General features: G+C 42.9%; 4 protein-coding genes and 1 pseudogene across 17 annotated transcripts in view; 4 read left to right on the top strand and 1 right to left on the bottom strand.

Moving 5' to 3' along the window:
- The window catches only part of LOC108090156 (exocyst complex component 4), a 33,372-nt gene extending 17,675 nt beyond the window's left edge, over nt 1–15,697 (bottom strand). For 3 of the 10 annotated variants that reach the window (XM_017188713.2, XM_017188715.2, XM_017188716.2), the window contains exons 1-2: nt 15,170–15,696; nt 7,605–7,808 (exon numbers count right to left, since the gene is read on the bottom strand). In XM_017188713.2, the coding sequence (XP_017044202.1) occupies nt 7,605–7,691 (87 nt within the window). In that variant the 5' untranslated portion in view covers nt 7,692–7,808; nt 15,170–15,696. Of the gene's footprint in view, nt 1–492; nt 644–7,604; nt 7,809–8,431; nt 8,622–15,169 lie in introns of those variants that run through there. The other 7 variants (XM_017188720.2, XM_017188721.2, XM_017188718.2 and 4 more) reach the window with 6 other exon arrangements.
- On the top strand, nt 10,119–11,338 carry LOC108090159 (procathepsin L-like). Its single transcript, XM_017188725.1, has one exon. The coding sequence runs from the start codon at nt 10,126–10,128 to the stop codon at nt 11,134–11,136; it is 1,011 nt and encodes a 336-aa protein (XP_017044214.1). The 5' UTR covers nt 10,119–10,125; the 3' UTR covers nt 11,137–11,338.
- LOC108090161 lies at nt 12,197–13,554 on the top strand (annotated as a pseudogene).
- Nucleotides 13,734–15,144, top strand: LOC108090160 (protein jagunal). The gene is made up of 3 exons (XM_017188726.2): nt 13,734–13,937; nt 14,210–14,582; nt 14,642–15,144. Exons 1-3 carry the CDS (start codon nt 13,849–13,851, stop codon nt 14,771–14,773), a joined length of 594 nt encoding a protein of 197 aa, XP_017044215.1. The 5' UTR covers nt 13,734–13,848; the 3' UTR covers nt 14,774–15,144.
- Nucleotides 15,698–16,063: 366 nt separating the features above from the next.
- Nucleotides 16,064–23,363, top strand: LOC108090175 (katanin p60 ATPase-containing subunit A1). 5 transcript variants are annotated; one of them, XM_017188756.2, is made up of 6 exons: nt 16,064–16,277; nt 16,340–16,477; nt 20,408–20,676; nt 20,729–21,372; nt 22,369–22,843; nt 22,930–23,363. In XM_017188756.2, the coding sequence occupies exons 1-6, from the start codon at nt 16,243–16,245 to the stop codon at nt 23,253–23,255; spliced, it is 1,887 nt and encodes a 628-aa protein (XP_017044245.1). In that variant the 5' UTR covers nt 16,064–16,242; the 3' UTR covers nt 23,256–23,363. The 5 variants fall into 5 exon arrangements, with proteins under 5 accessions (XP_017044245.1, XP_017044246.1, XP_017044247.1 ...); XM_017188757.2 differs by having other exon boundaries at nt 16,065–16,277; nt 20,741–21,372; XM_017188758.2 differs by having other exon boundaries at nt 16,065–16,477.
- The last annotated feature ends 121 nt before the right edge of the window (nt 23,364–23,484 follow it).

Genomic DNA, 23,484 nt, shown 5'->3' with positions numbered 1-23,484 from the left:
ATTATTATTATCATTTTTGCATGTCAGTGAAATTCTGATTAAAAGAAAATCGTCATCAACTCGTTTTGCATGATCACATCTTATCAATTCGTTTATTACCAACATTTAATCTACATTATGAAACTGAATTTAAATGTAGTTCAGTATATAAATACAGTTAAAAGACAAATCAAGTTGATTTCAACGAGAACTTTCTGTAAAATAATCTTTCAGTTTCCTGCTTTTTGTGTTATGGTTTCTGTAATTCTGTGTAAATATATCCCTTGACTTTTACGCCAAAACTAAGCCACTTAGCCACTTGAGGTGCCACCGCTCATGCAGCCCAGAATATTACGTATACGCACTGAGGGAATTCTACAAAAGCGCATTACCGCACTCGAGGGGCAAAGTAACGCGGAACATGACGCTCTGCATCCGAAACCAGCCAAGATGCACTTGCCAAAAAGCTGTCCGACTTGCGAGCAATCTTGACGTGGATCTGTCGGAACTCACGCTTATCTTCTCGGGAACAGCGGCTGCTGCAGATGAGCCGCTTCCGTGTTTCGGGGTTCCCGGCTTGGACATGATTCGGTGCTCTAAACTCGGAGGCTCGTAGGCTCGAAGGCTCGAAGGATCTGCGGGACACACAAACGCGTATCGAACGGGATGCTATTAGGCGCACAGCGACACTCGGAAAAGGAAACCGAATTCGGAAGCGAATTGGGCGGGAACGCGTTTTCTTTTTTTGGATGCGCAATGTTCGAACGCCAGGCGACGACTGTGAAACTGGCTTATCACGGGAAAAACCCTCGCTGTCGCATCGCCGGCGTGAAAAGCCGAACTTTCCCGAACGCAAAACGAAGCCACGCGAAATGGGTAGCAAAACAAAATGATGGAAAGTGAAATGGCCAAGTGAAATCGCCCTCAGTCCACTTTCTATCCTTCCACTTGCTATCTCCCTCGCTACCGTTGGGATGCTGCTCCGGAGAAAGGAGGCGGTTGGGGGCGGGGCAAGTGATGAAATGTTGCCGTAGGGCAGTTTGTTGGGAAGGTGTTGGACGAAGCGTGGCCAGATTGTTAGCATGCCACAATCTACGCATTAAAAAATACGAAGACCAATGCAGTTTTATAGACAAGAGATGTGTAAGTTATTTGGTGAAATTTTCATTTTTATGTGCGCCTACATAAGCGCAAGTTTTTATAAACGAATTCATAACGAAACTCATATTTCACATAAATAATTTTGAATGTGTTATATCAGTCTGCCTGATCCTAAGAAAACCAAAAGATAAAATCAAGAAATTACAACAACCCACAATATTATTTTTCTAACCAAATATCATTTTTAATGTCCTATATTGCCATTTTGATGTTGTTAAAATGTACAGCAACTTATTAATATACCAATAAATAAAGGTTTGTTGAAAGCAAATATAAATAACATACATAAACATGTTCTCTAATTACTCTTTAAAATAAAAGTCTTATTTATCTCCCAATACTTTGATTTATATCAAAGAAATATAAATACGTAGTAAATACGTATATAAACACATTTTGCAAGAAAACGTACAAAGTACACAATCCATTTTCCGATGTGGCAACGCTCACATTCGCCCACACATAAGCACGCTCGCACACAGACACCCACACACACGCGCCCCTTCAGATGCTGCAGAGTGAATTCCGTTGCCTACTTTTAAGCGCACTGAATTTTGGCGCCCACTCACAGAACGTGTGTATGTGTACCTGCGAGTGTTTGTTTTTGTGTTTGTGTGCACTGGCTTGTGTGTTTGTGTGAATGTTTGTGTCTTGCGTGGGTTTATGTAAAAATCCTTTTTGTCTTACATTGTTTTCGGGGGAGCATTGTTGAGCGGACTCTTCATTGTCGGCAGGTTCGCTTTCGCAGGCCTACCTTCTATTGCTGTGAGCCTTTTTGGCCTTTTTGTTTTGATGTGCTAATTTGTCAGCGCGCGGGAAATGCGCAAATCCGCCAACCCCTACCACCCCCTCCCCCATCCACTGCCACTCTCCCTCCCACTTCCATCCCCGCCCCTTCTGAACGAAATGCGCATTAGAAATATGCGTGTCGTAGGTCAAGCCATCTGTGGTTTCCCCACGGGCGGTTCGTTTCAGTGGGCGTGGCACGATGGTAAAACCGAATCTGACATGGATATGGAAAATATCTGCACAGCATGAATATTCATACAAAACGAGAGCAAAGGTGCCACTGGCTGCGATGACGGTATGGATTATAATACCATCCGAATGTGCTGACATCGACGTCCTGCCAAACCGTCAACGATGCGATATTGCAGCACGAAAGTGCTGAATAAAGTCAAAGTAATTTAAAGTTTGATCGAAAAAGTGCGCAATGCAGGGCGTGCGCAGGGTTAACTGCAAAATGCTGCCAGCAATTAGGGGTAAGCCAAAAATAATGACACAGTCCTGAAGGACTAAAAGAGCACTTCGCCACCTAAGAAGAGTTCTAAAATATAAATACTTATGTTGGCATTTGAAAATTACTCTTAACTATGATATAAAAATATGATTATAAAAGTATTTTTTATATACAAAACAAAGGACAATAATGTAGTACTTCAAATAACCTATATGCAGAAATTATAATGAATTCAAATGACTCAATTTTAAAGTAGATTAAATGACACCTACAAATGCAATCGCTTGAGGGAATAAAACATGACGTATACGCACCGTTGTTCGGCAGCGATTTCCCTAATTCGTCGATCTCGCACGCCTTTCGTGCATTTACCCAAGGCCATTAGCAGATAAATGTCATTTTTTGTTTTAATTTCGACATGCGCTTTAATTAAACAAAAAGGGGATGATGATAAAAAGAGCATAAAGCCGGCAGCCAGACAAAGGCATTAAGGGGGGGGTAAGGTTTTAAAGGCCAAAAAAAGGGCCATGTTTGATTTTTGTTTTGCGGCAAAATAAGTAAGTTTATTTTATTGAGCTTAATTACATGGTATTGTTTAACTTTTGAAGAGTATTAGAAAAAAAAAATTATTAAAAAATATTAAGAAATACGCCTGTGGCGGTTAATCTTCCGAAGCGCCTAAAGAAAAAGTTGTTTTGCGGTGAACATCATAGGGCGTTAACGGATCATCTTAAAAATAAAATGTGATATGTGTTGTAAAGATAATGAATTTCCCGAGGTAATCAGGAAGAGTTTTTTTTAAATTTATTTTTTGTCTATTTTTGGGAGCACTTGAAAGTGAAAAGTGCGATTTTAGCTTAAAAATCGCTGTTAATTTATTTTTTAAAAATAGAAAAAAATTAAAAATTAAAAAAAACTCTTCCTGATTACCTGCGTATTTATGTTGAGAATTTGTGTTAAAAATTTGAAAAGGATCGGTTCAGTAGATATTGAGTTCTGATGTTCACCGACTTTCAAAATAACGTCTTCGGCAAAATCGATTCAAAGTATTTTTATACGTGAGAATACGGCCAAATTCGGTCGTTTAAAACGCTGTAACTCCGTTAGTTTGACTCTAATTAACTCAAAATTTTTACACAACGTTCTCAACATATTGCTCTTTTAGAAAAAAAATATAAAAAAAAATCGAAAAAAAAATTTTTTAAAACCTTACCCCCCCCTTAAGAGAAAGGCGGGCGGGATAAACGGCGGTGCATGCACATAAACAACGCGGCGGCAACAAACACCATTGTCAGGCACAATTATCCAGGCAGGTGCTCAGCTCAGAGCCCACAACAAAAACAACCGAGCTACAACAACGGCGGACGGCACGGGGATTTATGTGCGAGGAACAGGAAAAGCGAATGGGTACAAGATACGCGTTACTTAAGCGGTTAGCTGTTGTGTTGTGGGTGTGGCAGACAATGGGAAATGTCTCGGGAGACGAGAAGGAGGAGAAGGGGAAGGAGGTGGAGGAGGAGGTGGAGGAGGAGAAGAGGTGGTGCAATTGAAAGTCTGTAAGCCGATTGCCCGAGGTGGCAAGAACACAAAAACACAAGTTCAGGTGGGCCAAACTGCGGATTCGGGGGATCCGGGGATCCAGGGATTGGGGAATCGGGGGATTGCGAAAGCGCAAAAATCCTATTTATGTCAATTCGCAAAGTTAAGTGGGAAAAGAAAAACTCAACTTCAAGGTTTCTGCGAAACAGACGAAAGACATTGCGAAGCTCTCATAAGATAAACAATGCCTTGTCAGGAGTCGGCGAAACGCGAAAGTAAAATTATATTTGGAAAACAAATGCAATCAATTCTGTGTGGTTTTAAAATCAGCTTTATGGCAATAAAATGGGGTTACTGGCATTTTAATTTAATAACAAACATTCAAAGAGAAATAAACGTTTTATCATTCGCTTTCTTGAGTATCGAACTATTCAAGCATAACCAGATTTATTTAAATATTTTTCTGCATTTAAGAACAGAACTATTGGTTTAGGGAATCAAATAAACATACACTTTAAACTATTAGAAGAGATATCTTATGTTTTTCACTCTTATTCTAACATTAAAGTCTTTCAACCCGGACCCGCATTAAAAACTGCAGCACTTTAAAGTGGCACTCAAGTTCCAACCAGCGGGATTCAAGTGCAAGGACTCGCAGCAGAGGGAATTGTATGCAAACATTTACACTTGCTCGGGGCAGGAGCAGCCCGGGCGGGTATCCTTGGAGGAAGAACGGGTCCTGCCAGCGGGATCAGGCAGGAACACTTAAGCCCAAATGGCAACACAAACACACGTCCTGGCAAGGCCAACAGCCGAAGGATGACAGCGCCGGCACTTGAGCAAATGCGTTCGCCCGTCTCCCGCGCCTTTCGTCCCTCATCCTTCTCCTTTATCACTCGACCTGCCACCTGCCACGCCCCTCGGGTAGCGCCTTCGCCAAGCAGGCAGGCAGGCAATCTACGAGACGAGTTTCCCCCACCAGAAGTGCGCCCCTCGATATATATGCGCTCGATATTTACGCATTTATTTATGCCGCTCTTTATTAGCTTTTTATCGTTCATTTATTTTGCTCGTTATGTTCGCGTCGTCGTAGTCGCGATTCCCATTCCACCTCCATGGCTTATTTGCACTGCTATTTTTGGATAGCTGGTGGCATTCGCAGGCGAAAACGAAAACGATAAGGGGCCACAAATGCGAATCGCAAAAGCCCATGAATGAGTGCCCAAAATGGACACATATCGAGGAGGGGAACGTCGCCTTACAAGGACATCGATCATCCTCTGGCTCTTTGGGTGGCGTTTCGAATGAAATGCAAATCAACCTCTGGTCGTCGAAATCCCACGCTGATTGATAAGCACCATCGCCATGGCCATCGCCACGACCATCATCATCCTCGAATGACACTCGCCCAAATTGAAATGCAAAGTGTAACCAAAGCCGTTGTTAGCCATTTCCACAGCACCTGTCGAGCACCTTTCCCCACTCCCAAATTATCCCTGTCTCTCTGCTAAGCGAATTATGTTGCTTTTCGAAGGCTCCGGTTTCAACCATCCTCTGTTGCGACCCGAAATTCAATTAACATTTTTAATTCCCTCACTTTACACTACTTAAGAAAGGATCGACGGCTGAAGGTCCTGGCGGAGGGGGACTATTATTAACACAGCTTTATATTTGGCTCCAACAACATCGCAACAAGAAAGTGTTTTGTGTATCAGCAATGAGGGTCCGACGGTTTTATAACTCTCGAAGAGACTCTGGAATTGAGTTACCCTTGCACTCTATTCGAGTTCGCATTGAGCGTCTTAATAAGCGATTTCAACTAATTATATTTTAAAAGAAATAGAGTTCTGCAAGTGATATTTCAAATATTTTATAAATACTAAATCAATAGTCCTCGATGAGACTGTTGATATGAAATGTTTGTAAGCTTTTTTTATCTTACATAAAAAATTAGAATTATTTTAAGATCTTGCTTTTTTAGGTTTGCTTGTGTATACCGTATACTCAATTCCCTAATAACATATTATTCATAGTTTAATCTTGGCTCTACAAAATTTTTTCCATATCAAAGGTGTACAAAATAAGCAAATTATTCTTAAGAAAGAATTAGCTTGCCTTTGTTGTTTCCTAATCATTAATTATGGTCCTTGGACTTTTTTTTAAAAATAATTCAAAATTCTTTAAAACATTTTGTTATTGTTCTTATCATGAAAACATTTGAAATATGCAACATTGCTTTCTAAATGTAAAGTACAAATCCACCAATCAAATTGAATAAAACATTGTTGACTTAAGTAGGAATTAAAATGGTATATACACTTTAAAAAGATTGCCGTTTTTTTGTGATAAGAGTAAAGTGGCGTAGTGATAAGTACCTCGCAAATGATTAGTATATGCTGAATCACGAATTAATATTCGCGTATATGAACCTTCCTTATGTATAAATCAATATAAAGGGCTGGACAATGATCGACGGTTCACTGAACCCAATTCTCTTGTGAATATTTGTGTGATGGTCGAACCATTTAATTAAGCTGCAGCATTGCATGATATTAAGCGAGTGTCTTTTCATACTCCCATGTGTGTAACTCTTTGCCGTCTTTCAATTACTTCCACTTTTCCCAGCCACTGACAAATTTGCTTGAGGTTATTCTGCTGAATTCCATTGTGTTGCAATCGCACACAGAGGCACATTCAGATACACTTGCCATAAACACTGCCACAACCGCAGTGACCAAGCATTTTCTGAGGGCTATTTGCATGGGGATATTTATTTTTAGCTCGACAGCGGAAGAATCGCCGGACAATGACTTTTTTATGCCCTGCGGTTCCAATTTTTTGGGTGGAAAAAATAAATGATTTACGACGGGAAAGATCTATTTTAAACCTTTCGCATAATAAACACCGTTTCAAAAAATTTGTTAAGATATGAAAGTGATACAAGGTAACATAATATATTGATATGATAGTGGATTTATAAAAAGCTGAAACTCTATTTTCTACTTAGAGAATACAATTAAGTTGTATTTAACTAAAGATCGCATAAATGAAAGCTTGGTAGTGCTGAATTCAGAAGAGTTTCATATTAATTTGAACATTGGGGAGGAAATTATATAGGAGCAGGGCAGAAAGAGACACAAGCCTCTTGGTCCATTATCTCCCAAAGAAAACCCTCACGTTCTGCCCATAATAGGCAATCAGTCTTGAGATAGGGCAAGCATTCTGGCGACCTTGATCCGAGCACAATTTGGCCCCACTCATTAAGGCGATGTGTATGATGTCCGAGTGTTTTAGATTAATTAAAGCAGTCGGGGCACGGCCAACTGAATCGAACGAAAATGTTAGCCGAGAGCCCAGAAGCGACGACTGGGTGTCTGAAGCCGCCACCCACGGCCAATAGAACCCAATCAAATATATACACATATCAATGGGGTCTGTTGTTCTGTCTGTTCAATGTGCAAATGTGTGAATTACATTAAACGCCTCGAGCCATAATTTACGAGCCGTGCCAGCAATTGCTGGCAGAATAAATCTGAATTAGGGAGCAAGCCAAAACAAATGGAAAACTGCAAACTACAAAAAGGAAAACAGAATACAGCAATCAGCAAACAGCAAACTGCAAACAACAAACAACAAACAAAATCGAAAATCGATCTCACGATCCGTGGTCACTTGATGCCGGTACCTCGTAAATGGTATTCATAACTCTCACCCGCTCCACCAGACTTTCGGCGCGTCTCGCGAAGCTGGCGCGTTTATCGGCGATGGACATGGTTGGTTGATGGTTGGGTCGGGGAACTGGGTCTTTATCTGGAACTGGACTATCCGGCTGTGGGGATTATTCGGGAACCGACGCGACACAGGGGGCCGAATTCACAGGCAGGCGCAGCTGGAACGAAAAGAGGGAAAGTTTTAGCAGGCTGCTATCTAAGTCACTCGATCGATAAGGATTTTAGTTTGTAATATCTGAGCAAATATCACAAGGTTTGTCGTTGCCTAAGACGAAGCATATGCAAATACAGTAGGCTCCGCCTAAAAAAAATCAAGTTGCAGTGGGTTCTTTTAAAAGATTTAAATACTTCAAAAGCCCACAACAAAATGTTAAAAAAATACGAATCTTAAATTTCTTGTATGGTTATATTTTTTATATATAGTATTATCATTGTATTGTATATATGTATGTATATTGTACTTTCGAGCTTAAGTATAATTCTTTTGTTGATATAGGATACATTGTATACGCTATGGTAATATCAAAAATAATATACATAATACTTGTTTTTCGGATACACATATAACTTTGGGTACCGAAGGCTGCCAACACGCGCCAAAAAAAGCGCCTGACAAAATCATTTGTTTGAGGTCTTGGCCCCAAAGCATTGAAAATACGGCGAGTATTTTTGATATTTCTGGCGGCTCAGTGAAAGACAAGCGATAATCAACAACTTGATGGTGGAATGCAATTCATTTCTATGCACTACTTAGTTTCCTAATATTAAGTTAAGCCATTACCGTATACCACGGGTTCGATTAAGAGCGCGACTTTAACTTTAGACTCAAAAATGTCAACTGCCGAGCTCGGCGTAAATATTCGCATGAAAATTATCAACAACTGGCATTAAAAACGGGACGGGGAACACTTTCCGGAAACTTTCGAGCGGAGACGATCGCATGCGAAGAACGCGTCCAAATCGGAGGAATACCGCCGTAGAACTGATGACCCACACGGAGCGTATTCTCGATTTTTGTAGCGCGGCGAGCATAAAGAGAGTGCCGCGAAAATAAGAAATTCGTTGTATTATTTTTAAAACCCCCTCTGCGGCCTTTCTCCATTGTCTTCCCTTTCCTCGGTAGATTGATTTATGGATTTAAGTGCAACAGGTGCCACCAACACAAAGTCCCTCGAAATGCGTCGAAGACACACCCACTGTTGCCCTTTTTGAGCTGATTGCAGCACAAAGCAGCCTGCAATTTACATAATGATATCAATAGAGCACAGCGCACTAAATTATGCTAATTTCGGTTTGACGTACTAGAAATCACTTGCTGACAATGTCTAGGCTTTGTAAAATTACTTACTGCCGCTCTAATTCAGTAACAATGTCCATAAATAGCAATTGTACAGGCTCGTACATTTGTCGCAACTTTGAAACCCTAACCGGGTCAAGATTAAACTACCTGCACAGTTAAAATATAAATAATTTAGTTAATTAGTTCCTATTAAGCATGGTAGCCAGGACTTTTTGAAGGATGATTATAAAATTACAATTATTGGCAAAACAGATTTTACATTAAAACAAAAAAACAATGAATGAATGAAAAATTAAAAAATTAATTTTTAGCAATTTTTGCAAGTATAGGAATCGTTTGTTATTTAGAAATCGTTCGAAACAAGTTTGAGCACATTATTTAAAAAGCATTAATTTGAATTAGTATGTTAATAATATAATAAAATCCCAAATATTAATGATTCTGTTTAAAAGTTTATTGAGTGTAATCATACGAAAAAATCTTTGGTCGGATCTGCGTTGGCGATGCTTATCGCATTAGAGGGAACCACGAGCTGTATGAGCTGTACGGGGATGTTGATGTAGTCAGTCGAGTTAAAATTCACAGACTCCGCTGGCTGGGTCACATCGCCCGTATGGAAGAAGACGCTCCAGCCCGTAAGGTGTTTGATGCGGTAATTGTCGGGAAACGGAGGAGGGGACGACCCCGGATGCGTTGGCAAGACCAGGTGATGGAAGCCCTGTCTGCATCCGGTGCTGCCAACTGGCGGCGAATTGTCCATCAGGCTGTGACCTGACAAGGGTTGTAATGGCCAATTATTATTATTAATCATACGACTTGGAATACAATTGTTTAATACTTTTAAAAAATTAAAAAAATAAACTTAAGTTTCTTAAAAAGTAGGAAAAGGTCAAGTTAAAACATGGTGTGGTCATAAAAATGGAAAGTTAATTAAATCAACAATATTTATGTGGTATGTGTGTATGCGTGAATTATCAGCATTTGTACGCTATCTGACGGTTTTAAATACAATTCATATTACACATTGATTTTGCTGGAAGCGCAATCTTAAAACTTTCCTGGAATAAATTGCAGTTCAGTGAGATAACCTCATATAATGCAGGCATTCCACTGCATCTTCAGGATTGTAAGCTCTGAATCAGTCTTAAATCATCGCTGGTCAGGGTAAGTTCGCAATGGGTTCACTTTGGCACCATGTACTCCAAGTACTTCTTGCCCTGATCCTTGTGGATCTCGGAATGGCTTTGGTCAGTGACGCGGAGTGGGCGCGGTACAAGGCCCGGTACAATAAGCACTACAAGTTCAACGACAACTACCACCGAGAGATATACAATAGAAGGGTCCAGGCAGTTGCCAGAAACAACAGGCTCTTCGCGGAGGGAAAAGTGGGATACAAGATGGGGCTGAACGAGCACTCCGACACGGATCAAAGCTTACTCTTTAGCTACCGAACGTCCATGAAAATGCCTCCGGACTCGGGCAACCATGTCGTGAGAAAAACGCCGTGCTACAAGCGCTACAACGAGATAACCAGAGGGATTGACTGGCGGCAGTACGGTTACGTATCGCCGGTGGAAAACCAGGGCTCGGACTGCCAGAGCTGCTGGGCCTTCTCCGCCTCGGGGTGCCTGGAGGCCCACCTGGCGAAGAAGACCCTCAGACTAGTGCCCCTGTCCCCCAAACACTTGGTGGACTGCGTCCCCTCTCCGAGCCAGGGATGTCAGCGGGGCTGGGTGAGCTTGGCCTTCAACTACACGAGGGATTATGGCATCGCCACCAAGCAGTCCTATCCCTACCAGCCCCAAACGGATGCCTGTCGCTGGAACCCCAAAAGCAGTGCTGGAACCCTGCGCAGTTACGTCACTCTGAACAACAACGATGAGAGGGAAATGGCCGAGGTGGTCTACAACATCGGACCAGTGACCGCCTCCATTGACCACGTGCACGAAGAATTCACCCAGTACGTAAGTGGCGTCCTAAGGATTCCCGGCTGCCGGTCCGCGAGGATGAAGCTCTCCCACTCCATGCTAGTGGTGGGCTTCGGAACGGATCCCACCTGGGGTGACTACTGGCTGATCAAGAACTCCTATGGAACGTCCTGGGGCGAAAACGGCTACGTAAGACTGGCCCGCAACGCTGGCAACATGTGTGGAATCGCCTCGTATCCCCAATACCCAATTTTGTAAGTCTGTCAGTATGAAGATCTAAAACTGCCTGTAAATGTTTTTGAAGTTATTGCAACGAAGTCAAAGATCGTTTAAAATTATATCCAACAGTATATTTTGCTATATCATGTATTAATACATTAATCATTTATGACAAAGGGTTCTTTTTTAAGCTGAAATTAATGTAATGTTTTTTAAATAAAAGAATCATTTATCCCCATAACTAGAATTTCTGGACACATTTATGCATAACATGAAAGGAAGCTAGCTTCAGCAAGCCGAAGCTTATATACCCTTGCAGTCATCAAATATGTCCAACAAAATCCATAGAGACTAAACACCATCGGAGCATTGACGATTTTTCTATGAATTTTACATATTCTCAACAATTTTTCGTATGACAGCTATATGATATAGTCGTCCGATTTTAATGAAATTTAATTCGTATTTTAAGAGTCGTTATCATATTCCAAAAACCATGCTTGTCTAATGAAAAATAACGATGTTATAATTTCCTATGGCAGCTATATTATAGAGTTATTCGATTTTGATAAAATTTAATCTGAAATTCAATAGTAGTTAGAAAACGCCATCTGGAATAAATCAAGTCGATCTAATGAAAAACTACGGCGTGAGAATTTTTTTTATTCTCTTATTTTGTTCTATCCGATATAGTCGGCCGATCCGGCCCGTTATACTGCGTGCAACAACTACACAACTTTTGGGAAAGTTTCAGCAAGACAGCTTTAAAACTGAGAGACTAGTTTTAAGAGAGACATACAGACGGACAGACGTATTTCGATGATCAACAGTATATATAATTTATGGGGTCTGAGGTGTCTCCTTCAGTGTGGTGCAAACTACTGACTGAAATTATAATATTCTTTGCTCTGCAAGGGTATAAAAAGCAATTCTTTTAATCGGAATGTTGTTTAGGGTATTAAACATAATACAAAATATTTATAATTCTCTTTAAAAGTCTAGTAAAGTTAATGTAGTGTAATTCATGTAATGTAATATAATCCATAACAAGTAGGAAAAGTTCTATTAAGTTTATTAAATCAATAACATATATGTGTTATGTGTGTATGCTTGAATTAACAGAGTTCTCACGCTATCTGACGGTTTTAAATACAATTCATACTACACGTTGAATTCGCTGAGGCGCAATTTTAAAAGTTTCCTAAACTGAATTACAGTTCAGAGAGATAACCTCATATAATGCAGGCATTCCACTGCATCTTCAGGATTGTAAGCTCTGAATCAGTCTTAAATCATCGTTGGTCAGGCTAAGTTCGCAATGGGTTCGCTTTGGCACCATGTACTTCAAGTACTTCTTGCCCTGATCCTTGTGGATCTCGGAATGGCTTTGGTCTGTGACGCGGAGTGGGCGCGGTACAAGGCCCGATACAATAAGCACTACACGTTCAACGACAACTACCACCGAGAGATATACAATAGAAGGGTCCAGTCAGTTGCCAGAAACAACAGGCTCTTCGCGGAGGGGAAAATTGGATACAAGATGGGACTGAACGAGTACTCGGATAGGAATGGAAGTGTAAATTTCAGTTTCCGATCCGTGAAAATGCCTGCAGACTCGGGCAACCATGTCGTGAGAAAAACGCCGTGCTACAAGCGCTACAACGAGACAATCGGAGGGATTGACTGGCGGCAGTACGGTTACGTATCGCCGGTGGAAAACCAGGGCTCCGACTGCCAGAGCTGCTGGGCCTTCTCCGCCCCGGGCTCACCTGGCGAAGAAGACCCTCAGACTAGTGCCCCTGTCCCCCAAACACTTGGTGGACTGCGTCCCCTCTCCGAGCCAGGGATGTCAGCGGGGCTGGGTGAGCTTGGCCTTCAACTACACGAAGGATTTCGGCATCGCGTCCAAGCAGTCCTACCCCTACCAGCCCCAAAAGGATGCTTGTCGCTGGAACCCCAAAAGCAGTGCTGGAACCCTGCGCAGTTACGTCACTTTGAACAACAACGATGAGAAGGAAATGGCCGAGGTGGTCTACAACATCGGACCAGTGACCGCCTCCATTGACCACGTGCACGACGAATTCTTTCAGTACGTAAATGGCGTCCTCAGGATTCCCGGCTGCCGATCCGCGAGGATTAAGCTCTCCCACTCCATGCTAGTGGTGGGCTTCGGAACGGATCCCTCCTGGGGTGCCTACTGGCTGATCAAGAACTCCTATGGAACGTCCTGGGGGTAAAAGGCTACGTAAGACTGGCCCGCAACGATGGTAACATGTGTGGAATCGCCTCGTATCCCCAATACCCAATTTTATAAGTCTGTCAGTATGAAGTTCTATAACTGTCTGTAAATGTTTTTGAAGTTATAAAAACTGAAAGATTGTCAAAGATTGTTTAAAATTATATTGGACATTTCGTACATTTTCGAAAAAAATCGGAGTAATTCAAACTATAATCTGCTTAACATTTATTTCGGAGTGATTATCACAAAATTGAACAGAACAGAATCAAAACATTTGCCTTGTAACGGACATTTGATTCACTTTCGGCAGTGTGACCGTGTATAACTCGACCCAAGTCAAGTCTTTGCTTGTGGTTCGAGTGTGCGATAAGTAATATTAGGGGTATTTCGGTAGTTTTTCTTCCAGGCATGCGAAAGGCCCTAACACGGTCACACTAGTCTGCACTTTTTTTGTGCAATTATTTATTAAAAATAAGCAACGACGTGTGACAACGAACCACGAAAGCAGCGAAATGGCAACGCGCGGCGGTCCAATGGTGGCGGGCACCGACGGCAACGACTTCGAGTTCAGGCAGCGCGTAGCTGGCACATATCAAATTAGGTTAATAACACTGCATCGGCAGCTCTCCCCCACACACACGAAATTATCTAATTACTGGGGCGCCCGCTGCAGTAGGTGGCACCTCCGCCGCACAAGCAGCCCGCACCAGGGCGGCGGAGCACCCCCCACGTCCTGGAGCTGCCAATGGGCATCGCCACCCACTTGCTGCGAAGGGGCGGGTGGGCAAAGTGCCAGCTGGGCAGCATGTGCGCCCCAGTGATGGGCTCAGTAAAACTTGGACCCCCCACTAAGCGGCCGCTTTCTCTTTTTAGCCTCCTGAACAAGTCCAGGTTGAAGTTCTGCATCTTCTTTCACGCGCTGCTCTTCTTCGTGATGCTGGCCAAGCTCACATCGGACATCCTCGACCGCCTGGACATCTTTGTGCTGGAGATCGAGGAGCTTGAGGTGCCGCCGCCACTTTGGTGGGAGTACGTGTGGGCCGGCTCGCTGCTCACCTCCTTCCTGGGCCTTTCAGCGGCCAGGGGCAACAAGGTGCGCGAGATGCAGAAGTACATGGTGGCCATCCTGCTGTTCGCCATTCTGCCGCTCCTCTACTGCTTCGCCTACTACTTTTCGGACGTGTGGGAGTTCGCCACGCTGGACAAGTCCGTGGAGCTGGACGAGACGGACATCTTCGTGTGGCGCGTAAGTGGCGAGCCACTGAGTCGCTGAGGACTATGCTAATCCTAATTTCCCTTTTGCAGGGCTATCCGTACGGTGTTTTCTGGTACGCCTTCTGCTTCGTCGGTTTCCAGGTGCACGGATTCACGCTATATTTCGCCTACAACCTGGTCAAGGCCTGGAAGGCCAGAACTGCCACGCGCAAGTTCCAGTAATCTAAATACTCGCCAAACTAGTGGACGCCGGAGAGCAGGGCTAGTTGTAAATAATTTGGAAACTTGAAACTAACTAAAATCACTAGTGCACAAGAGCGTAATGAAACTATGGTAAATCTAAAGTTATGCAGCTGTTAAGGTATCGCACACTTAGTCATACAGGAGAGAAAACATATGGTCGAAACTAAACGAGCGTCGGCGTTAAAGTTATTGTTAGTTGAAAGTTAAACCGTTCAAATGATTAAATAGACTCTTATCCATATACACATATATATACACACACGCAGCCTTGTGAGGTCAACTAAAGACAAGAAGCAACTGAAGCCACCAAATTTCCCCGAGTCGGAATAAAAACCAAAAACCAACCTAAAGATCACTTCATTTTTGCTTACTTACATTTCGACGTGCCTCGTGTTTGTTAGAAACGTTTTATATATATTTACACATGAATATATGCAAACATCAATCTATGTTTACGTCCGCGGATGGGTACTTCCTCGCTTAGTTCATAATAAGTTGTCTTTTTCTACAAATTTCAAAACCGTTTCATTCTTTCACGTATTTTAATTTTGAATTTCAATTAATGTACTGCACAGTGCCATGCTGTGAGTCGTGTGTAGGTCGTTTGAGAAACTGCCCCAACTATTTACAACTTTCTATCACTGTTTACACACAACTATAAACAAGGATTCGAATGCAATTTGAGTGTTAAAGCAAAGTTCATACAATTTCTGTCGTCAATAATATTGTGTAATGACAGGCAAGTCGCCAAACTAAACTGAGAATTGAACTTTAATGTAATAATGTTTTTTAAATCGTAATTTATTATTCGAATTTTTAAGTAGTTTTTTAAAAATCGATCAATAAAGATGCATATATATTTGTTCTTCTGAGTGGGTTAAGCAGCGCATTTTATTTGGACCTAGGGAAATATTAAAATCAGAGGCACACTCAAATTCAAATCTTTTATAATTTGCTTTGTTTTTGTCCCTGCTTCTTTTCTGTTACAAGAAAATAATAATTTCTTTATATTGCTATAGCCCTTTCCTAGTTGATAACTAAAATGTATTAGCATTTAGATTTTTATAAATATCAATTACAATTTAAATTTAAAATTAACGTTAAGCCAACTCGAAGGATATACGTTCTTGAGCTTTCCCCCATAAAAGACACCACCAAAAAGCCACCTCCTTGCCGCCCAACCCCACTGGCCGTTGCAATGCGGCTGGCTGGCCAAAGTGGCCACAACAATCGAGTATTTAGTGACCATTTGTGCATCGAGGCGAGTGGAGGAGCAACAGCAGGCGAAAATTGCGCAATTGTTTACAATTACCGCTGGAGAGCCAGGAAGTTAAACAAGAGAGAAAAGCTGGGGCAGAGAGCCAAAGCTTTCGCAGCATCCTTTCGTCCTTTGCACGCTCTCTATCCTCATTGAATCCCCATTTTGACGTTGGCCGTGCGAAGAACAGATGCAAAATTTTCCAACACACCGTTTCGGAGCAAAGTAAACAAGAAAACTTACAAAAAATAGTTGTGAAAAATTCAAAATTGTTCGAAAAATTGAAGCAATCAGCGGACCAGAATGCGCGGCGAAGAGACGACCTACAGGCGGACCACGCGCGAGAAGATTGTGCTGCGGGGGAACACCACCATTCGCACCGTGGACTCCACCTCCACGTACCTGCCCGTGATGAGTTCTGCGGGGTGAGTGATTCGCTGGGGTGGGTGAAGGGTAGCCAGTGGAGGAGCAAGGCGTGCCGGGACACTCCAGCGTTCCATGACTGTCGGCCTCGAAATCGATTTTTATCTCGGCTGCAGCTGATTTTCAGATACAGATATACTATACGTGCGCATCCAAAACGACCTTCGCTTGTGGCTCTGCCCTGGGTTTCCGGACTGCGCTCACGTATGTTGACAAACCACTCAAGGCCCCTTCCTCTCGCTGCTCTAGAAGGTATGCTATACCTTTCGGGAGCCCCGATTGCAGGCCAACTCGAGAACCGGCTTTCTCCGCCCGCATGCAAGCCCGCCATTAAATAACATTGCCGGCAAATTATTAAGAAGCCGCTGCCATTTGAGTAAATACACGGCATACATAAGTGAGTGTAACGCCTTGCTTTCCCCAGAAATCGATGGAATCTTGTGCCAGCGGCTAGCGTGCATTGACCACAGTCCACGGCGTTGGGTAACACAAGGAGTTGCCAAAGCAGTGGGGCATATCGAAGCTCTGATGTCCTTTCAATGCTCTTGAGCAACAAGATATTGGTATTTTCTGGCAAAGTTTTTAACAGAAAAATATTCAATAAATTAATTCTGGAATAAATAAGTGCTTTAGAAAATGTAAACCATGTTTAAATAATTTTTCACTTAAGTGCTATAAACATTTTAATTTAAGAGAAAGGGCATACTTTTTAGCTTTAATAACATTTTAAAGCAGCTTAATCCTTTTTAAGTCTGAATAGTCCCTGTATTTACTTTCAAGACGTTCAATCCCACGGCTATTTTTATTATTTTTCTTGCAAGTTATGGTACCCTTTCCCTGTAAATTACCATGATTGAAACCGCCCCCAAACAGCGCCCAGCAAAACTTCCTTTAACCTCAATTCGCATTCACATAGACGCACACAGCCAACTTGGAAAACTACCCGGTTCGGAATGTGTGCGCTGGTCGGTCGCCTTTGTTGTGGACGCGTAGTCCGGTCGAGCGGTCAGTTGGCCCGCAACCCTTGAGTCGTCAGGTGGACGCCTAGCCTCCTCGGTCGCGCTCTCGACTTTTCCCAGGCAGCCATCGAGGTGTCCTGGCGAGGACTGTCAGGCAGCCAAGTTTCCGCTCGACCCCATCGCGTGTGTTTTAAAATTCAAAGTGAAGTGTCTGTCCCGTCGTTATCTGTCTGTCGCCGGCACAGCTCCATGTTCAACGCCAGTGCCCAGAACTGGTTCGGCATGGGCCAGCCCTCGGTGGCTCCGGCCGGCGGGGTCGCCCAGCTGCTGAACAACAATCCGAATCTCTACAACCAGCCGCAGCAGACGGGATCGCATCCCTTCATGCGCCAGCGCTCGCTGACCAGCTCCAATCCCGCCCTGGAGCGCTCCAACGCCGTTTCCGTGCGGCCCCAGTCGCCGCCCAACGTCCAGGTGGAGTACGAGGTGGCGGTGCCCTTCGTCTCCACCTATCGGCACACTCCATATCACTCGCTCTGGGACCTGCACCAGTGGTAAGGGCTTTTGAGGATTCCCAGGATTCGGGTTCCTCGAAAGCATATTCACCTCCTCAATACCAAGAAACCCAATCTCAAATCAGTCAAGTTAAGAAATTCTCCACTGTTAAAGAGCCGATTTTATTACATTTCAAAAGCCCTGAATATAATTTAAAGCATCGCTGCGAAAACTGTTTTCCTCGAAGTTGTAGATTAACTAAAAATGTTAAAAAATGTTTAGTAATGTTAAGTACTTGTGTTCAGGGCTAGTTGGAAACAATGCGAAAAATATTTCTTCATTCAAATAGTCTTGGATTACCTGCTTCTTTAACAGAAGAAATAAGTTTGAGTTTTAAATCTCTTTAAAGTGTCTTTAAATATTATAAATAACCCGATAAGTTGTTGGACATTTTAAGAACTTTTCTAGTATTCTACTCCAATTGCAGCCATTTCATAAAATATTATTGTTCCCTTGCCAAATTTTGAGCATGCCAAAAAAGTCAACCTGTAATTATTTGTTGCTGAAAGCCTTGGACGACTTACGAAGAAATTGATTAGGTATACAGTAAAGTGCGAATTCGATATTCAATCTCTCACTAATTCAGCAAAGCCTATTTATTACAAATTTATTGAAATTTCATAGAAGCAACTGAAAAACAGTTGAGGTCGTAATTGTTTTTAGTTCCTTGACCCGACAATTGATTAATAATCCAGTCATTAAAAAGGATTTCTTGGTCGTATTCAACCTAGTGTTCCCTCTTGACCATTGTGCTCCGTGCTGGCCTGCAATTCTGCCAGTCATAATTGTTATTTGCTGTAATTTGCATAAGGCAAAACGTTGTTCTTTGCTGTGCCAATGGCTCAATCGAGTAGAAATTAGCATAAACACCTTTGGTGACACGAATTTTAAAGAGACCATCATAACCAAGAGTCCAAGGATTTCCGCCATCATTGGACTTTACCAAGCCTGGTTGTTTTTCACGCTCGCTCCGGCCTTGTAACACTTTGCCAATCAATCAATGGGTCAATTAAAATGCAAGTAATTCCTAGATTAGGGCACGTTGATTCTTGAATATTATATAGGGCAAATAGGCACTGGCCTAGTTAGTCGCTTGACTAATCGCTTCAATCAGGAATCAGAAATGGGAAATCGTGGGCGAGCACAAGGAAGCATTAACCCAAATTCGAACGAGTACAGCCCACAATGTACTTAAACACAGGCGGATGTGCCAGGAGTCAGGCAATATGGCCGGGAATTATGGACTTGCTGCTGCTGCCAACTTAATTAGCCTGGCGTAAAATATATTGCGGCATACTTTTCAGATCGAGATTTACAATGTTGCCGGCGAAACACCCGTAAGGACTTTAATGCCATCGAATGACGCATGCAAATGCCAAAAAAACAATTCGAATGCGAATACAAAAGTTAACAATTGTCGCCGGCACGTCAATAACCTGGCCGAGAGCCAAAGAGTTTATTGAACTCACCTGCCGTTTGAATAGCCGGCCCCTTGGGAGGCTCCACAAAACTCTTCGTTTCCTGGAAATTCCCGACCGTTGTCAACAGAGGGAAGGGGAAAGGGGTGGGGATGAAGGAACCCTGCGGCTAGGGCTAGCTAATATTAGACGGCTAGACACGAGGAATCCGACCAATATATGCACACACCAGGACACGCAAAGCACTTGTCCGCGGCTGATAAAGCAAATGACCTTTGCGACATGGCCAAGTTGAATGGCAACCGCCATGGAGCTACCAAAAAGTTATGGACACTAAGCCATAAGTTTTAAAAATGAGCCCTTAGGGGCATTATTTAGTCTGCGTTATGTGGTTTTGATGGGTTTTTTCCGGTTGGCGCTTTTTAAAGATAAATAAAATTTAATTTGTTGTTGGAAAAAGTTAACAAGGGTTTGGTGTATTAATATTTTTTTATTTTATACAATCCACAAGAAAGGAAAATGAAGGAAGCGCTTACCACTTTAGCAATTCATTGGTGGAAATGAGATTCGAGCCCTAAGTTTTTTAGCAAAACATTTACTATTTAAAAATACCTATAGCTCCGATTCAGGTTTTACAAGTTAGATTTATTTAGTACTACTTTTTTCATACACAAATTAATATTATAAATTATTTAAAGCCGTAAAAGTACATTTAATTTAGGAAATTATTGCATTACTTGAACTGTATTGTTACATAAAAAAAACCAAATTAAAAAATGCGATAATATTACCGAAGACAAGCTATTTCACAAAGAGAAAGTTCACTTATTATAATTATTATATTTTCTATTTGTGTTCTTCCTATTGTATTTTATTTATAAGTCTAAGTAACTTTAACTCAATTTACTAAACTTTTCGTATGTTTATTGGACATGAGATATGAGAAAAAATTTAAATGCCATTAAGGAACAATCACCTACATTTCATCTTATTTTTGCAGCTCATCCACACCTCCGACGAGCCTGTCGCACATGGCCCGGATGATGGATTCCCTGATCCTGGACTCGCTATCCCCTTTTGGCTTCACCAAGATCACGGCCACCAGTCGGCCCTCTCGCAACGCCAGCTTGAAGAAGGGTTCGGATAGTGGACACTCGTCGACAGCGGAGCGCCATCGTCCGATCAACAACCTGGGCCCAAATGCTCCCGGGGGACTGGGTATTGGTGGCAGCGTTCCGTTGCGCAGCAAGCAGCGACTGCCCACCCAAGGTGAGTGCTCCGGGGATGCGGGGTCTAGGACAAAGTCATTAATGAAACGCAGTCCCCGCCGCAGAAGTGGCACCCCAGCCGCGAGCCAGTCAGACGCCCCAGATGGCGTTCCCATCGCAGCAGCAGGACAACCGATGGGTGTCCTCCCTGAGACGCCGTGATCCCGAGCTCCAGCCCACACTGCCCTCCATCAGCAGCAACGCGAACAGCAGCAGCCTGGGCCAGAGCCACCACGGCAGTGCCGGGAATGTGGGCTTGGCCGGAGCTGGAGCTGGTGCACCCACCCCCGTTAGCAGCATGGGCGCCATGCGGTTAGGTAGACCGCCAAGGGCATCCGCCATGACCGCCGCCTTGAGGAAGAGTCGCTCCGTGGAGCGCCTGCGGGCCCGGAAGCTCAGCACCAACACGCAGCTAACCCTGAAGCACAAGCCCGTGAAGAAGAACTCGCTGGACGAGAACTCGAACTCGGATGACCAGGACGCGACCACCTCGCTGGAGGACAACTCGCACGCCCAGTCAATATCCACCACCCACAACACGCCCAAGTGCTCGCCGAAGACCAAGGCCAAGCACTTTTCGCCGCTGGGCTACGAGGCCCATCTGGTGGACACACTCGAGAAGGACATCCTGCAGAGGCATCCGTGCATCAAGTGGACCGACGTGGCTGGACTCAACGAGGCCAAGACTATACTCCAGGTGAGTTCTGTGCCTGTTGGAGATCAGACTTCTGACCAACCAATCTGTTCACTTCCGTTCGAAACTATTAACTTGACCAACCAATTTCTTTGTTAAGACCAAACAATCATAATATATTTAAAAGATGCCTGGACAAACAATTTTGGTTAAATTTAATACTCATTTGACAAAGCTATTGCAAGAACAAATTTATATTACAAAATTCGTTTTGAAAATTGAGTTAAAATAAAATTTCTCTTCCGTTCGGGATTTAACTGAGCGAACATATTTCATAATCATGTCAAAATAATTAAGAGTTTATGACACATATAATCCAAAGGTAATGCAATTAAAACAAGAAAGGAAACTAACTTCGGCAAGCCGATGCTTATATATACATATATGTTTTTTATTTCCATCAGATTTTTTTTTTCTATATAGATTTTTCGATCTTTCCTTTGGCAGCTATATGATAACGTTGTCGGATTTTAATGAAATTGTTTTCTCGATTTAAGGGTCATTAAAAAACTTCACATTTTGAAAATCATGCTCATGGGATAAAAAAAAAACACTTTACGAATTTTTTTCATTATTTATATGTACATACATATATATATTTTTTGATCTTTTCTATCGCAGCTACATCATTGAGCTAGCCGATTTTGATAAAATTTAATTCGAAATTCGATAGTAGTTAAAACAACGTAGTAATAATTTTTTTTAGCTATCCGATATAGTCTATAGTATATAGTATATTTCTGACTGAAATTATAATACCCTTTGCTCTGCAAGGATATAAAAATGTCGATACTTTAATGTATGACTACCGAAAAGCTACTTTCTTGAACCAGAATTACATTTCTAAAAAGTAATGCTACTTAAAAAAATATTTAATTTAATACGATAAACAAACTTTACACCAGTAATGAACTTATCCTTTTAGCTATTTAAAAAATACATATTTCATAAAAGAAACAGGAAACCCAAACTTATTTGCTTTTATTCGTACTGAAACAGGAAGCGGTGGTCCTTCCGGTCATCATGCCGGAATTCTTTAAGGGAATCCGCCGGCCATGGCGCGGAGTATTGATGGTGGGTCCGCCGGGCACTGGCAAAACGATGCTGGCCAAGGCGGTGGCCACAGAGTGCGGCACAACCTTCTTCAACGTGTCCTCTTCGACCCTGACTTCCAAGTATCGGGGCGAGAGTGAGAAGCTGGTGCGGCTCCTCTTTGAGATGGCTCGCTTCTACGCCCCCAGCACCATCTTCATCGACGAGATCGACGCCTTGTGCGCCTCCAGAGGCAGCGATTCGGAGCACGAGGCCAGTCGACGGTTCAAGGCCGAGTTGCTCATCCAGATGGACGGACTCAATGCCAGTATGCAAGAGGAGAAGGTGATCATGGTGCTGGCGGCCACCAATCACCCGTGGGACATTGATGAGGCCTTCCGGAGACGCTTTGAGAAGCGAATCTATATCCCACTCCCAAATGGTAAGTGGACGGAAAGAAAGTCTGAAGAGGTTTTGAGACATTGCAATTAATGTTATATGTCTTTATATTTATTTGTATGTTTTTAGAGGACACCCGGTCAGCTCTGTTGAAACTCTGCCTGAAGGACGTCTGCCTGTCGCCCAGCCTGAACACGGGAATGATCGGAGACGAGCTGCTGGGCTACTCGGGGTCAGACATAAGCAACGTGTGCCGAGACGCCTCCATGATGGCCATGAGGCGCCTTATCTCCGGGCGCACACCCGATCAGATCAAGCAGATCCGCCGCGAGGAGGTGGACCAGCCGATCACGCTGCAGGACTTCCAGGACGCCCGGCAGCGCACCAAGAAGTCTGTGTCCGCTGACGACGTGGCCCGCTTCGAAAAGTGGATGGAGGAGTACGGGTCCTGCTAGTTGTACGGGCTGCTGGCCCAGCAACCTCGATGATCGTATCCCAAGCGTACTTCCAAGTCTCAATTGCAATACTTTTTAATCTGTATAAACCGTAATCGTTAGCCGTAATTTGTTTTGTGTTTTATATACGCTTAATTGCTCAAGTGCCCCACGCCCAGCATTGCCCCTTTATGTACGTGCACTCGGTAATCTGATATCTTATAAATCTATGATATATACACTGAAACCA

Source organism: Drosophila ficusphila, unplaced genomic scaffold (genome assembly GCF_018152265.1).
Source record: "Drosophila ficusphila isolate 14025-0441.05 unplaced genomic scaffold, ASM1815226v1 contig_791, whole genome shotgun sequence".
Classification (NCBI taxonomy): Eukaryota; Metazoa; Arthropoda; class Insecta; order Diptera; family Drosophilidae; genus Drosophila; species Drosophila ficusphila.
Note: the sequence above shows the minus strand (reverse complement) of the source record. Positions and strands in the feature narration are given on the sequence as shown.

Bases quoted from the DNA above. Each gene is read 5' to 3' on its own strand.
- LOC108090175 (XM_017188754.2), top strand. From the start codon at position 17,684: ATGTTCAACGCCAGTGCCCAGAACTGGTTCGGCATGGGCCAGCCCTCG. The intron at 20,677-20,728 runs GTGAGTGCTCCG...AATGAAACGCAG, and splicing joins GCAGCGACTGCCCACCCAAG to TCCCCGCCGCAGAAGTGGCA. The intron at 21,373-22,368 runs GTGAGTTCTGTG...GTACTGAAACAG, and splicing joins AGGCCAAGACTATACTCCAG to GAAGCGGTGGTCCTTCCGGT.
- LOC108090159 (XM_017188725.1), top strand. From the start codon at position 10,126: ATGGGTTCACTTTGGCACCATGTACTCCAAGTACTTCTTGCCCTGATC.
- LOC108090160 (XM_017188726.2), top strand. From the start codon at position 13,849: ATGGCAACGCGCGGCGGTCCAATGGTGGCGGGCACCGACGGCAACGAC. The intron at 13,938-14,209 runs GTTAATAACACT...TTCTCTTTTTAG, and splicing joins GCTGGCACATATCAAATTAG to CCTCCTGAACAAGTCCAGGT. The intron at 14,583-14,641 runs GTAAGTGGCGAG...TCCCTTTTGCAG, and splicing joins CGGACATCTTCGTGTGGCGC to GGCTATCCGTACGGTGTTTT.